Source organism: Prinia subflava, chromosome Z, assembly GCF_021018805.1.
Source record: "Prinia subflava isolate CZ2003 ecotype Zambia chromosome Z, Cam_Psub_1.2, whole genome shotgun sequence".
NCBI classification, from domain to species: domain Eukaryota; kingdom Metazoa; phylum Chordata; class Aves; order Passeriformes; family Cisticolidae; genus Prinia; species Prinia subflava.
In genome coordinates, this window is record NC_086283.1 from 64,542,588 (window position 1) to 64,557,428 (window position 14,841).

Genomic DNA, 14,841 nt, shown 5'->3' on the forward strand with positions numbered 1-14,841 from the left:
AGATTTTGTCTTTGGTTCTTCGGCTTGTTCATAGTCATAGTCAGAAGAAATGAAGAGGGTAAAGAAATACTAATGCTGGCAAACTCCATCCTGTCTTCAGTGCCTGAATGAAGGTCTAGAGGTTACAATTGGCATAAATTCAGTAGCACATTCTGATTCCCATAAGCAAAGTTACGGTGGCCTGTAATTTCAGCTGACAGTTCTGAGCTGATTTTCTGATACTGCCTATGCAGGAGCCTAGTACCTCTGTATTCTTCCAACCACAGCTTGTCACAAGCTGGAAGAAGATCTTCTTTAGTCTGAAATTATTTAAGACTATTTATTTGTAGTTAAGACTTAAGTCCTCACTACGTGTGACTTTCTTCACAGAAGAATAAAATACCATCATCCTATCTCAAAAGGTTATCTACTCTTCTGCAGTCAGCAGAGCATCTTGCAGGAAGCATTAGGGACGAGGGATGGCCAGCATTGCTTCAGTGAAGACTCATGTATTTGTTGTGGGATTTTGTTTAATTGATGTAAAAAGCTTCAAAAGTTGGCTTCTTTGGGAGGGATGGTTAGAACACATTGAGGGCAGTTGACATTGCCAGCTCTGTAGTTTTCGTCATGGAGCCGTTACTCTGTGTTGGTCAGAAAATAACATTGTTGTACACTTCTCTAAGAAGGCTCCAGACCCCTTTGTATCTCATTCTACTGTGTGGAAAACACCCACAGCCAAGCATTATTTGCTGAGGAGTACCTCAGACACATCACAATAATGCCTTTTGGTGTTGTCTCACTTTCTTTTTGACTTTCTCAAAACACGTGTTAAGACTGTTTCTTACATTTTTATGTGTGTGCGTCTGTACAAATAGATACACAGTGAGTGCATATACCTCTGTGTGTGATGTGTGTCTGTGAAATACACATAAGTGTGTCGGGTCCATCTAGTGCCAGGCTTTGTAGGCCTTCCTTGTGTAAATCTCCTTTTGCATGTGCGTGCAGTGATTTTTCACTCTGGGAGCCCTTTGATCGCAGTGCGCGGTAGCTACAACCCAACGACCGTGGGCAGGGGCAGGGACAGGGGCAGGGGCAGGCGCTGCCCCGTCCTGCCTGAGAGGGTGATGTGCTGAAATAGGCGGCTGTCTGCTTCCTGGGATTGGTGTGCAGCTCCAGAGCAGCCTCTGGACAAAGCTGCTGGGTGTTTGCTGGCTCCTGATACTAAAGGTGGGCAGTTTCAGTTTGAACTTGGCCCTGAGACGGGGATATTGCAGCTGGGGTGGTAGAGGTCAGCTGGGGCTCCCCTACAGAGAGTTGGATGCTGCCAGACAACTCCTACCTCTCTGTCCTCCTGCAGTGTGGCTTTGCTCCTGTGTGCCATCCCCACACTCCCACATCATGGAGTGCTTCATTGCATGTCTTCCTTTTCTGCACAGGCTTTTCTGCACTGGAGCCCCGTGGGGAGGGCTGCCCTGGCTGGGCTCTGCCTGCCTGGATGCACAGTGTGGGACACCCTGAGTGACATCCTGTGCTTTCCTCTTCTCTCCTGACCAGGTCCTGGAGGCAACCAGGGTGAACCGAAGGAAGAGTGCTCTGGCATTGCGCTGGGAAGCTGGCATTTATGCCAACCGAGAGGAGGACGAATAACCACGCCACAGGGTGAAGACAGCAACTGGGCGTGCCGGAACCAAACAAAAAGAGAAAGGAAGAAAGAAAGAAAAAAAAGCAAACACAAAAACCCACCATGAAAGCAGCAGCATTTAGTCCAATATTTATTAAATACACAACAAACTTGATGCACATAGACACAGAAATGATCCAGCTCCTGGCAATCCTAAAACTACAGTAAAAACACACCTAGAAAACAGCCCCTTCTTCTTCCCTCCATCTCCCCTCTGAAATAATGCAGTGGAGAAGGGTACAGGGGGTGGGAGCCCTTGGGGGTGAGCACAAGAGGGTGATTGTGCCCACAGACCAGAAAGGCTGCAGGTATGTGGCAGGAAGTCATTTGTGGAGGAGCCTGCGGCCAGGGCTCACACTTGCATTTTTTCACTGACTGATGGCCAGCCCTGCTTGCCCCCAGGACCAGGGTCCACCCAGCAGCTCCCGTCAGAACCTCCTGCAATTTCTTCGCCTCCCACAGTCGCTGCACAAAGACCGTCGGCATTAATTCGGCATACTCCTACCCAGCCTCAGAACACAAAGATACTGCCCTCTGTTCTATTTCTTTGAGTAGACCGAAGGGTTGGGTTTGGGATTGGGTTGGTTGGGGTTTTTTTTGGGGGTGGGTGGGTTCTGCTCCCCTTTCTAGTAATTTATCTGTTTAAAACAAGAAAAACCCAACAAACAGGGAGGCAGTTACTGCAAATGTACAATCCAGCAAACTCAGTCAAACAGTCCTTGTGTTTTAAACACAAGCCATCACAATTTAGGAGTGGAATAGATGGGGATGAGAGCTAAGCCAAATGGATTACCTTAGCTTTAGGATCCTTTATGCTTGCAATATCACCTGAACTCCAGGTTCTCAGAGCATATTTACGCAACAAAGTTTCTAAGTAGAAAATCTGTATTTAGCGGATGACAACTATTTTTTGATGGTGGGGTGGGAAAGAATGGCATATGTGTAAAATCTTTGAAGATGGAAAATTTGAAGTAGAAAGGTAGTGGGAAAGAGATACAAATAAAGGACATTTAATTTTTAAATGAGGCAATAAATGAACTAAGCCAGACTCTGGCCTAGAAAGAGGTATGAAAGAAAGAAACATAGTTATGTCTTCAATTATATTTATACAACTTTAAAAGCCTTTGAAGTAGAGTGCTTTGTGGAAGTCTTCACGTTTCCAGGCAACAAAAAAGCTAAAGGGCATAATGAGTTAGAAGGAATGAGCAAGGAAGAGCAGACAAGGGAAGAAAATATTATTTTAGCCGTTCAGCCAGTGTTTTCAGCGCTACAAGCAAACCATAGAGCCTTTAGTTATTGCTTAGGCTTGGGATCAGCAGTGAAGGATTAGTGTGGATGTGTGTGGGTGTGTGTGTGTGTGGGTGTGTGGGTGAGTGCATGAGGCTGGCATACCAGAAAGTGTATGGCAGTGTGTGTACTCATTATTTTCTCCACAGCTGTTTACCAGCTATAGGGGTGAGTGCTATTTTTTTTTTTTTCCGAAAGGGGATATAAAAATAAGGCACTGAGTTAATGCAGTATTTGTGATATTAAAATTTGACCCAACATGGTATTTGCATGAGTCACAATTGCAAAGTATTGACCAGTTTTGTAAGCTGATGATTAGGAAGAGAAATGTGGTATTTATTCTTGTGCTTTGTATTTGTATGTAGTATAGAGGCTGCGGGTTTACTCTTTCTTATCACCAAGCAATACAATAGGAATATTTTATAACTGAGAACCATAATTTCTGGACTAGAAACCAAAAAGTTTGGGAAGTGAGGGGAAAAAAAGACACTAAACCTTTTTTCTCTAAAAAATAGTCTTCTCTTTTATAATCAATTATTATTTCAACATTTTTTAAAAAATCATCAGCCAGGATACTGTGTCCTCCCTAAGCCTTTCCTTCATGGAATTCATGACCTGCTGTGCTGTTGTATCCTGAAACAGTGAGTTCATTTAAAATGAGTACCGATACTGTGAACATACTTCTGGTGCTTTTCTTAAACACAGAGCTTGCAACCAAATTATTCTCCACCACCACCACCTTCAGTTCCTCCAGCATGTGATTTCTGTCCATGGACACTTACAGTTTTGAGGCTCATTTTCAGGAAACTGTAGTAAATACATTTATATCTACTCATTGACTCAGTCCTTTCCATTTTCTCCATAAGTGCTACTGAACTGAAGAAAACTTGCTGAACCAAGAGTTCACTGTGATAAGAGCAGCGACCTTATCTCAAGGAGAGAGGCTCCATGCCTGTGAAGAAATTACATATTTAATGAAGTGGACCTGTTTTTCAGGCATGGTAATCAAGGGTGATCCATGTCTCAAGGCAGGTTGTTACTGTACAGCTGTAGGAAAAGCACCAGCACCAGTGCAGCACTAGTGAGACCATACATCACTGCAGATGTAAGCTTCGCACAGCTGTGTCAAGAAGATTCCTGGCCTTTGGGGAGAGCTTAAGAGAGACTAGGAAAAAGGAGTTTTCTGAGAATAGGAGATGGCCTCTGGGGTGTGGTGGTCTTGCATTAAATGGCAACCATCAAAGTTTCCCCCAGTGTTTGCTCCTGAAAGCTGGGTCAGCCCTGGACTGTCCTCCCAGGAGCTTGCATCTTTTTTTTTTTAGTGTATAGGCCTGTTTTTCCCCCCAGCTTTCTCACTGGAAGCCAGTGACAGTAATCACCCATCGTAAGACATATTTTTGTGCGTTGTTCTCGGTGATAGAAGCATTTGCTTTCAGCCCCTGCAACAAAAGTATTTCAGTCCAGGACAGACAGACTTTTCACCCAGCACAGTTTTTCTCTTCCAGAAATTATGGGCACTTATAGTCAGCAGCACATTCAGTGCTGTGGTAACAAGAGTGAGATGATGCAGTTTCCTTGCCTCTGTTATTTCATTTGCATGCTACCAAGCTTAGGTGTTTATAAGTATATGGCAGTAATACATATCTATCTATATATGACTATATCAAATGCAACAAAAGAGCACTATTGCAGAGTTAACTTCGTCTCCACAAAAGAAATGCTCAGATCCTTTCCCGTGGCAAAGACTGGTTTTAATGAAACTGTGTATTGAGAAATAGCTAAGCATTAGCATTTGTGATTATAGTTGGTTTGGGGTTACAGTGCAGGTTTTCTGAACAATTTGTTTTTAAAGCTGCCGATTGGGGCTTCATCTTGCTCTGTACTGACATTTCTGAGGGAAAATACAGTAGTATTGACATGTCTGGCAACCAAAAGGCAGCAGCATCTTTGTCATGATTTATCAACCAGTTTCAACAATACCTGGCTTTCTGTATGTTAACCACTTAAATGTTATCCTGCTTCTGTTTTATAGTGACTGTGAGGCCTACAATGCAAGTATATAATTATTTTCTCATTAAAATAGAAACCTGTGTTGTGTTTCTATAAAACTGCCTGTTTCTTCATGTTGTTGCAGGAAAGTGTGCCCCTGAATCTGCATGTGGCTGGAAGAGAGTGCCTGTGTCCCACCTCCCATGGCAGTCAGTTGGTCTCTTCCTGTGGTTCTTGACTTGGTGTCTCTCTCATTGTCAAGAGGTGGGAGAGATCTCTCTCCGCTTGGTGGTGTCAGTTGCAGGAACAAGAGCATCCCTGCATTTTTGGGTTTTTTCTACTATCATGCTTCTGGAGGTTTGCAGAAGCCAAATCTGCTCTACGATGAATCTCATGACCTCTCTGTCTTTGCTTCCTTCACCCCTGCAGGAACCTCACTATCCCGCATGGCAGATCACACCCTCTCACTTGTCCATTTGTCACATGCCTGGCTGCAGCAACCAGCTGCTTGCCCATTGCCCCTCACTCCCCCTTCGTGATCAGCCGGACCACGGGAGATCCTGTCCCTCACCCCTGTGAGGAAGCTGTGTCCAGCTTTTCCCTGCAAGAGCTGGGAGGTGCCAGAGCACTGGGTGCACCTTGGAAGGGCCACAGGGACTCATTGGGATCTAGCCAGGTCCATGCCAGCCTCCACCCCTCCCTGTGCCGGGAATAGTTGGGGTTTTAATTACAACCCTCTGTGGGAAGCAGCAGAGGACACAGGTGATTTTGGTGGGAGTTGGCTGGGGACACGTGCTACCTCCAGTCTGTGCTCTCCACAGCACCAGTCCTCCTCTCCCTGTGCAGATAGTATCAGAAATGCCTATAAGGAAAATCAGTTGTGGATTTACGTTCCAATTAGTAAATGGAAATCAAGGTATGGGCTAGAGAACAAGCTTGAAAATTTATCCATCAATTCCAGTCCCTCTGTCTTTGAAAAAAAAGGTGTTGCTATCTTCTCAACACAGGAGAGGCTTTCTGTCTTCCTCTGCCTTGCCATGCTCGGTGCCAACAAGGATGGTCTATTGGACTTGGTGGCACACAGTGGGAAAAGGAACTCCTAGGCATCTTCTTTGGATTTTATGTGAAATAAAAGTGAAAGCTGGACTTTGGCAAAGGAGCATTCAAACATTGCAAAAGTAATTCAATGACACCAGTGAGTGGCAGCAGGTCAGAAATTTTGCGGTGAGTTCTGCTGTTATTAGCTGTTGTTATCTGTTTCATGACACAATCAGAACATTTCAAGTTCCTGTCGCCCTACTGAATAGCTGAAATGGCACGTACCAAACTTCGGAGTGTTTTTTACAATGTAGTAAAGGACTATAAAAGAGTATTTTATCAATAATTTCTGGCATAGCCCCATAGAAGGTGAAGGTATTGTACCTCGTTTAGTTTCAGGTGGCTTCAAGAGCCCCCAGCACAATGGGTAAGCAAATAGAGAGGCAAAGGATCTACTCTGCAGAGACAGATTGATGAAATTGCTGTAAAAGGAGGGAGAGCATTCAATACAGTGTTTTCAGTTGTGAATAGGCACAAGAGATTAAAAAAATCCATTACAAACAAGGATCTGTAAGGAAACCAAGTCAGAGCGGCACAAGCTGCAACAGGGTGGAGGGACAGGGGTAGGTAGGGCCAGAACTACAAATACAAGCATGAACTTTATCACTGAACACTTTAGCTATGCTCTAGTTGCTGAATTGACTGAGTGGGGCAGTGCAGGAAACAGCTAGCAGTCTGTGTCCAGCCCTCCACTGCTTCCCAGGCTAAAGGCTGAAAGCATCCCAGTGTTTCACGTGGCTCAAGACTGGGAGCCAAGGGCTATCCTGTCACTTCAGCAATAGCACAGGGGGGAAACCAACAAAAAATACTGAACAAACAACCTAAGCAGTAGCAGAAAAATAGCCAGGATGCCATCTAGACCTCATGGTGTGCTGCTAGCTCTGAGCACAGATTAATTGGCATCGTACCCCACTGCTTTATCAATGGGATCTTTAGGAAGAGAGCTTTTGCAGGGAGCAGTAGACATGGCAATCGGTGTGAGAGCTCCTGCTCCATTCCAGACATATGTCAGCTCTGCAGTGAGTTGAGAATGGTATGCCACCAGGAGCTGGAAATGGTTCAAGTCGTGTTCCAATCTAGAGTGTGGGAGCAGTGGCAAGAAAAGTCGATGAAGGAAAAAAAATGTGCTCAGCTACCTTGTCGCATTCTCTGTTGCTGCAAACCACAGGGGGAGCATTGCTTGGTGGGGATTTGTGTAGCAGCAGTGACATCTGCAGGGGGGATTGCCCTGACCGTGGTGAGAGCTTCGTTTCCCAGGACGGCGCCTGGAAGCAGCCAGGAGGGACGTGGTGAGTCATGCCCCAGTCCCAGGGCCCGGTCAGTGCCAGGCTCACTGCAGCAGCACCCCTGCTAATGCAGGAAGCGCTCCTGCAGCCAGTAGAGGATCAGGAAGACAGCTATGGCACATTTCACAAACCTCCCATGGGGAGACAGTTGGGATGGGGTCCCAGAAAAAGCAGCTGTGTTTAACTGCTTAGCGTGCATACCTTGTGCCCTGGTCATGCCCCTTCCTACAGGAGCTCCTGAGGCACACCAGCCCTGCCAGGAAGCCACTGCTGGGAGCAACTGCAGGCTCTGTGTTGCCTTGGGAGGCAGATTGGTGCAGGACAGCGGCTGGGCACACAGAACACTTGGCAAGGGGCCTTACTGCACTGAACTCGTGTTGTGGAACTCTTGCTGACTGAGAAGGTGGATGCAGAGCAGGGGGCAGGAGCAGGCTTGAATCTGCTCTGCGAAGTGTGGAAGATTTCATACTGAGCTGCAGCAGACAGACCAGGGTGATGCTATCCCCATTGGGGTGTCACTGTGACTCAGAGCCAGGATGCTAATGTACAAATGATCCCCACAAGTACTTCTTCCTCTTGTAGTACCTGAGAAATCTGAACTCTCTTGGCCTTATATTAAAATGAGCATCAAATCCTCAAGCTGCAAGTGAAACACAAGAAACCAGGAAAATATTAGCAAAGGCACATGGATAATGACACAACCTTGGTGAAATAACTCTTTGCAGGACCCAAATAAAGCTTCCAAAGTGTTGCAGGCAACAATGCTGCAGTGTTTGAGAGTGTTGCAGTTATTAGAAAGGGGGAAAGAGGGCTTTGGGAATCATTATCTCCATGGAGAAAGGTGGAGTTTCCAGACATGCAATGAGAATTGACTTGCTGGACAGCTTTGTAACCCCCACACTGTGTGGAGGTGGCAGAAAGTATTCAGCCCTATTTAACTGGAGTGAAAGAAGGCAGAAGCTAAAGTAGGGCACTTGCTCGCTCTCTGAGGTTTGTTTGCTTCTAGGAGTGTGGTTTTGGTGTACAAGATCAGCCCAAGGTGGACCCAGACTTTCACAGTGTTACTCTTTCCTGCTCCCTGCCATCTGCTGTTCCCTTCTGGTTTCCACATGACACTATTGACACCCAAACCAGGGCTGACTGGGCACCAGACTAGGTGGTTTCTATGGGCACAGACATGTCTCACCTTGCCTACACCGAGCCTCCTGACCGACCACCACTGCGAGGCCCCGTCAGCTTCCAGACAGACTCTCTCCGAGGCTGGCCTCCTCTCCTCAGGTATTTCACCGGATTTACACTTCTTTGCCAAATCATCCCATGGAAGATGGATAAACTGAGCACCATGAGATAAACCTTAAATGGATTAAATCCAAATGTACCAAAACACTTAGATGCCTACATAACTGTAAGGGCCTTGCTCTTTGAGGGCTACACAGCACTAAACTCAACTGAAAGCTCATGGACTAAGCTTGTGCCAGTGTACTATAAAATGATGTGGACACGTTAGTGGGACTGACTGGAAAGGGTGTTTGGAGAGAGCCACATGAAACAAAAATCTTCTCTTGGTTGCATTACTCATGCTGAAAGGGCATGATTTCTGCTTTTCTTTAATGCTGTATTTGAGGAAAACAACTGCTGAACAGGAGGCAGACTGAGTTTGTATGTGGTGCAGAGGGTAGTTTTCAAAGAAAAAGTTAATTTCAAGTTGTGGGACTTGATGTATAAAGAAAGTGAGGATTAGTAATGCAGGTCAGAGCAGAGTGGTAGAACAGTGGAAAACAGAAAGATGAATAGAGGAAAATCTTGCTGATTGAAATTTTTCATGGAGGGAGCCATTTCAGAAGCCAGCTGAAAGCATGATCAGGCAATGTTTCAGCAGGGGTGGAAAGTGCACAGCAAAAAGCCTACTTACCCAAGCTCTGGAAACCACAAAAAAACCCTCTTGCCAGTAACAGTGTCAGTCTCACCTGCTGCCAGGTCTGCACTGTGGTGGTACAGGACAAAGTTCAGCTCAGCTGTCCTTCTTGGCCACTGTTTGCTGGGTCAGTCTTCAGCGGATGGGAATCAGGAAACAGCTGAATGATATCATTGTTCCGGAGCCTCATAATTTATTGACATGAGGACTCAGAATTTATAAATTAAAAGATATGTCAACATAGTCTTTCTAAGCTTTGCTGGATGTTTCCAAGGAACTTATTAGAAAAATGCTCAAGCACTAAAGGATCAAACCAGCATTTCAGTACCTCAATGTGCTCTATTTTTCCAATCTTGCTTGTTCCCTTCCTGTATAGAAATATTAAATCGGTGTGGTTTTAAAATGTCAGGAGCTCAGTTTATTCCCCAGGCATCCTCCTGCTTTGCCCTAGGCTGCCCCAGTTATGTGTCCTTGCAGAGAGTGCCTTAAAGTTCATGGCCAGACATTACTTGCTAGCTGCTAATAATTCCCACTGGCATCTTGGAGGTGACCTCCAACATAAAATCCCTGAAGGTGACAGCTACTTACCCTTGGAAAGAGGTGGTGTGGAAGTGCATCACATGTGGCAGTGAGAGATATGATCTCACATCACCTACGCAAGGTCCTGCCCCTGCAGCAGCAAAGCAGCCTCGTCTGCAGCAGAGCAAGAGCAGCACGGTCCTCTGGAAAGAAGAGATACACATGACATGACCCTCAACTGTGTCCTGTTGGTCTTCAGCAAACAAGAGTGTCTCAGGTCCTGCCATGACTGGTGCTAGCAGTCTTTCAGGAGGTGAGTATAGCTGGCAGTCCTCCTTTCAAGAGCATCACTGGTTCTAGGCTGGTGGCCAAGGTACAAAGCCATGCTGAAAGGGGTACAGTGGCTCAGAGATGTCTCCCCATTGCTTAACACGCAGTTAAGCAGGAGCTTTGAAACCATTGCCCAGAAATGCAGAGGCTGTACTGGGAAGAAGCAGTGCTGCCCTTGAACAGTATGGCCATTTCAGTGTCTACACAATGGGGCATAAAAGAAAAGTTTTAGTTCAGTGAAGCCTTGAATACTCCACAGTGCTGGAATGAAGCATTGAGGAAATAGGAAACACCAGTAACAGCTGCTGTCTTGCCACAGTTTAAAATTTATGTGTATGTATATATGTATATTTATATTTATCTGTGCTTGTTAGACACTGAAGAAATGCAGCCTGTAAAAAAGTTAACAGCTGCAATTTTGCTGTGAAGCTGCCTGGACTTTCTTGCTTCCCTAGTGGCCTTTACCAAATAGCCCCCTTCAACTCCAAAATTTCCTGCAAATACAACGGGATCCTGCAAAGAAAGAAGAGGTGCAGGATTCAAGTTCCTTAAATGTCTTTTTCTGTATCTTTTTATACATGTACTGGAGCTCTAAGAACACACAAATTTTACCAAGGCTGTTCATTTATTAGCTGCCTGGGAGGGTGCTAGCTGGCTGCTTTCTCCAAAGCAATATGCAGTGTCTACATGAGCTTTCTCCAGGAGCTATCACCTGGAGCACTTTGATGCTGAGTTGTGGGCCTGGGGAACCCCAGACACACCTTCCCTGTGTTTTGAGTGGAGGTGACACCTCTGCATAGATTGCAGAGCCTCAACAGCCCTTCCTGTTTTCCAGGTAAGGCTTCTCCAGCACAAAGACTTCAGCTTGCCCACCCAGGCACAATTCTGCTCTCTTGTCTGGAGATTACAGCATTGGTACCATTTTTCACTTGTGCCCTGAACAAAATGAGTAGGAATAACTTCCCCATAGCCTCCCAGCACCCTCATGGAGGATGCTGGTGCCTTTCCCCTCTGTGTCAGGGACCTCTCCACCCTGCCAGCTCAAAACAAGCTGGATAATTAGCCAGGTGTGGCTATGGCACATGTTATAAACAGGTTTATCCCTATTATTTCCTGTGCCTTGTTGCACAGATTGTCCCGAAATCCTCAGCTGGCATTGGAGCCTGTTTGCAGTGAGACAGTGATAGGCACTGCCATGCAACCTCGTTGCCCAAAACCACCTGTGTGTGGGCTCTGCATTCAGCACCACCTGTGCTGAGGGCCCTGTGAGTGGCCCACAGAGGATCAGATGGAGCTCTGTAATCAAGGAGAGCTTGTTACCGAGTTTCCTGTGTTTTTCATTTCTGAGCTGCTGAGGCTGAGTAAACACACCCCATGTGATGGGCTGCTGTATGAAAAAAAAATGGTGCTAAGGCTTAGAGATGTCACTGGAGTCTGCCACAGCATCTGCAGCTTTTGGGTTGTGTACACCATTTCTTGGGTTTTGCTTTTTTTTTTTAACAAATGACTGGATGTGTTGGACAGGATGTCCTGCATAAAACAGTGCAGAAAAAGTAAAAACCTGAATGACTAAAACCATAGCCAATTTCTGTATTCAGGACCCAGCCCAGCAGAGTAAACAGAGAGGTTGTGAGGAGTGAGTTAGCATCTGCCTGCTCTGAATGTCTGGGATTTCACTGAGGGCTTGCCACAGGTGATGGCTTCAGTGTTAACTTTACCTGACTGAAAAACAGAAATCTAGCCAGGCAAGCAGCTAGCTTGAAATCTGTCAGGTGAAAATGAATGGATTGCCATCAGGCAAGGGTGTCTCCAGAAGATTTAAAGAAATACATGCTTTCCCTCCTCCCCAGAAAAAGCACTATGTCTTGCACAAAGCAGAAATGCAGAGCCTGTATCTTTATCCACTTATGATGCTTTTAATTGTCTCCACCTCTCAGCCAGGAAAATGGGATGGACCATCCCTTTTCTCTCCACTGTCCTGATGTCCCCTGGCAGCTACTCTTCTTACTTCTTGTAGATTCTTAGGCTTATGGAGAGATACGCATTTCCTCTAATTGTACCTGGCTAGGGCTGAGTTATTTATCAAAGGTCCTATCAGACCAGAGAAATCAGTGCTCCTCTTTCCTTTGCTCTCTTCTTCTTTCTTCCCCTCATTTCTAATGATAGGTGATTTACTATTTCCTTCTCCTCCTTTATTCTGCCATATTAGTCTTTCCAATATGTGTGTTATCTACCTCTAATTCATCTTGACACTTACCACCCAGATCCCCTCCAAACTTACAACCCCCAAATCAAATTTACATTTCTACAGAGCTTTTATTCACCCTTAATGGCTTTTTGCAAACATTATTATTTAAATATTTTTGTAGTCTTTTTGGAACCAAATCACCACTGCCAAAAAGTTTTCCAGACTTAAATGAAAAACAAAAATATGAAGAACACCAGCAAAACCTGAAAATAAAATAAAACACCTCAAAATAGCTTTGGAGGGCACTTACGAGAAGTCTGTGGGTTTGAACCAAGTTTTTACACATTAATGACTGTAATTCATTCAGCAGTGAAATTTTTTAATAATCATGTTTTTGTTATAGCTATTTTGTTTTTTCAGACTATCCACTACTATGCAAGATAGGATTGCTTAAGCTGTAGTGCTAGGACAGTTTATTTCATCCCACTTCTCAAGGCCATTGCTGCTTCCACACTCTTAAAATTTGCAGTGCTTCTGTTCCAAACACATATATACCTTTGCAATAATTTTTTAAAAGGCCTGAATATAAATGAAAAGGAGGATGTGTATACACACAAAAAATTGTTTAGTGTGAGGATTATCTGGAGCTTATCTAAGAGCAACAGCAGGATTTGTTCTGTGGTCCAGCTGATCAGGCGGATACCAGGTACTGCAAGAAGCCTTTTTTTCCTGCTTCCATAGAGAGGATTAATGCCAAGGCACACGATTAGCTGTCAGGACAAATTAATTGTCCAAATTCCTCACATTAAAGGGAAAAAAGCCAACTCAGCAAAAAACATCTGTCAAAGAATGGTGTGTTTTTATTTTCAGCAGGGAATAAGCCCACAAGAGACTCCAGCAAAGTAAGCAGAAAATTCTGAATGAAGAAAAATAGAGAAAACCATGGTGACTGGCAGTGAAAGCCAGGGAACACAGGCATCTGGTGCTGCTTGGTCAGCCAGTGACCATCCTGAAGGAAAGCTGGACAGTGTTGCCAAACACAGCCCCTTGCTGCTCTCCTGTATTGTTCTGAAAGTGGTGGAGAGTGCCAGCCTTTCCTTCCCTCCACGCTTCATGTCAGTGTACCCCATGAGGTCTCTCCAAGGAGCAAATTCCCCCTCCAGCGTTTTTGTAGCTGCACACCATGCTGGACTTTGCTCAAGCAGAGCAGCAGGTGAGACCTCAAGGCATGGGGGAAAAGGGTGCCCGTGTGCTCCCACTGCCTGTGGCCTGCATTCCTTTTCCTCCCAGGAGAAGCAGAGGGGAGCAGATGTCTTCATAGATGATCCCAGCATGTCTGATGGTGCTGCAACTCCCAAATGCCAGACTGCTGGCCCAGAGGTCTCAGAGTCTGAGGCACCTACAGGTGCACCTGTAAAGGCACATTCCTGTATTTTATTACAGTAATGGTGCACTTACCGGCTGTTGTGCCACAGACACTGGCACCAGCCCCCTGAGCTCCCAAACAACCTTGATCTTGTTTCTTGAAACAAACAAGCCACAAAACAAGGCTGCTAGATGTCTTTTTACATTGTCCAGGCATTAGCTTCCACCCTCAGTGTCTCTGGAGCCAACAAGACAACTGCCTTGGACTAGAATGCTGCATCCCTGTGCCCCTGACTTTCCGCACAGCTGCCATCCTCTCTTCATCTCCCCTATCCCTACAAGCAGAACCACACACTTTGTGGGGACAGGAACAATATATAGTTAGGTGGCAGTCACTGAGGAAGCTAATCTCCCAAACCACAGAGTGCTTTGGTTGTTTAGGATGAAGTCCTTTCCAAGGGAAGCCAGCCATCACTAAAACAGCTGCTTCTCCCCGAGTGTTTTCATCCAGCTCTCCCTCCCTCTGGGGCTGTAACGAGGCTGCAGCTCCATACAGAATCAGACCCAGGCGCTTTACATTTCAGTCACATTTCCCCACTTTACCACTGCCACAAAGCCACAGTGGAGAGGATGATCTGCACACACTGAGTAGGAGGAGGGGAAGTTAGACCTGATTTACCACCTTGGAGGCAAAATGCCTTGCCAGGCAGGATTGTAAAACACAGATCACATTAACTGATTCAGAATGCTGGTACTTGCCCAGCATACTGAAACCCTTGAACTCTGCTCAGAAAGAAAAAGTGATGGAACTGCCATAAATGGTTAGAAAACAAAGAAACAGCAATACTGCTTGAGAATGTAAAACATCATAACAGAGAAACATAAAACACCTCTGGTTTGGCCAGGCTGACAAACATTGAAGAGTTGGTGCAATGTGCTGACCCTGCCACTAGTGGACCTCCAGACAAGACCACTTGAGAGAGAAATGCCCTAAAACACTGGGTCCTTCTCCACCAGGCTACACCACTGTGTTTTTGTTGTTAATATAGTCTCTGATTAGGTTTCTAATAATAATAAATGTACTCTGTAGGTACTTTTTTCTTAAATGTCAAGGGCCACTCTCTTAGGGCTCCACTATACATATGCTGCATGAACATATTTTAAAACAGATGAAAATGTCCCTATAAATATTAGCAATATAAGA

General features: G+C 45.3%; 1 protein-coding gene across 8 annotated transcripts in view; it reads left to right on the top strand.

Moving 5' to 3' along the window:
• Nucleotides 1–5,055, top strand: part of PALM2AKAP2 (PALM2 and AKAP2 fusion) — a 268,242-nt gene extending 263,187 nt beyond the window's left edge. For all 8 annotated transcript variants that reach the window (XM_063423821.1, XM_063423823.1, XM_063423822.1 and 5 more), the window contains one exon: nt 1,534–5,055. In XM_063423821.1, coding sequence (XP_063279891.1) covers nt 1,534–1,626 — 93 coding nt within the window. In that variant the 3' untranslated portion in view covers nt 1,627–5,055. The remainder of the gene's footprint in view (nt 1–1,533) is intronic.
• The last annotated feature ends 9,786 nt before the right edge of the window (nt 5,056–14,841 follow it).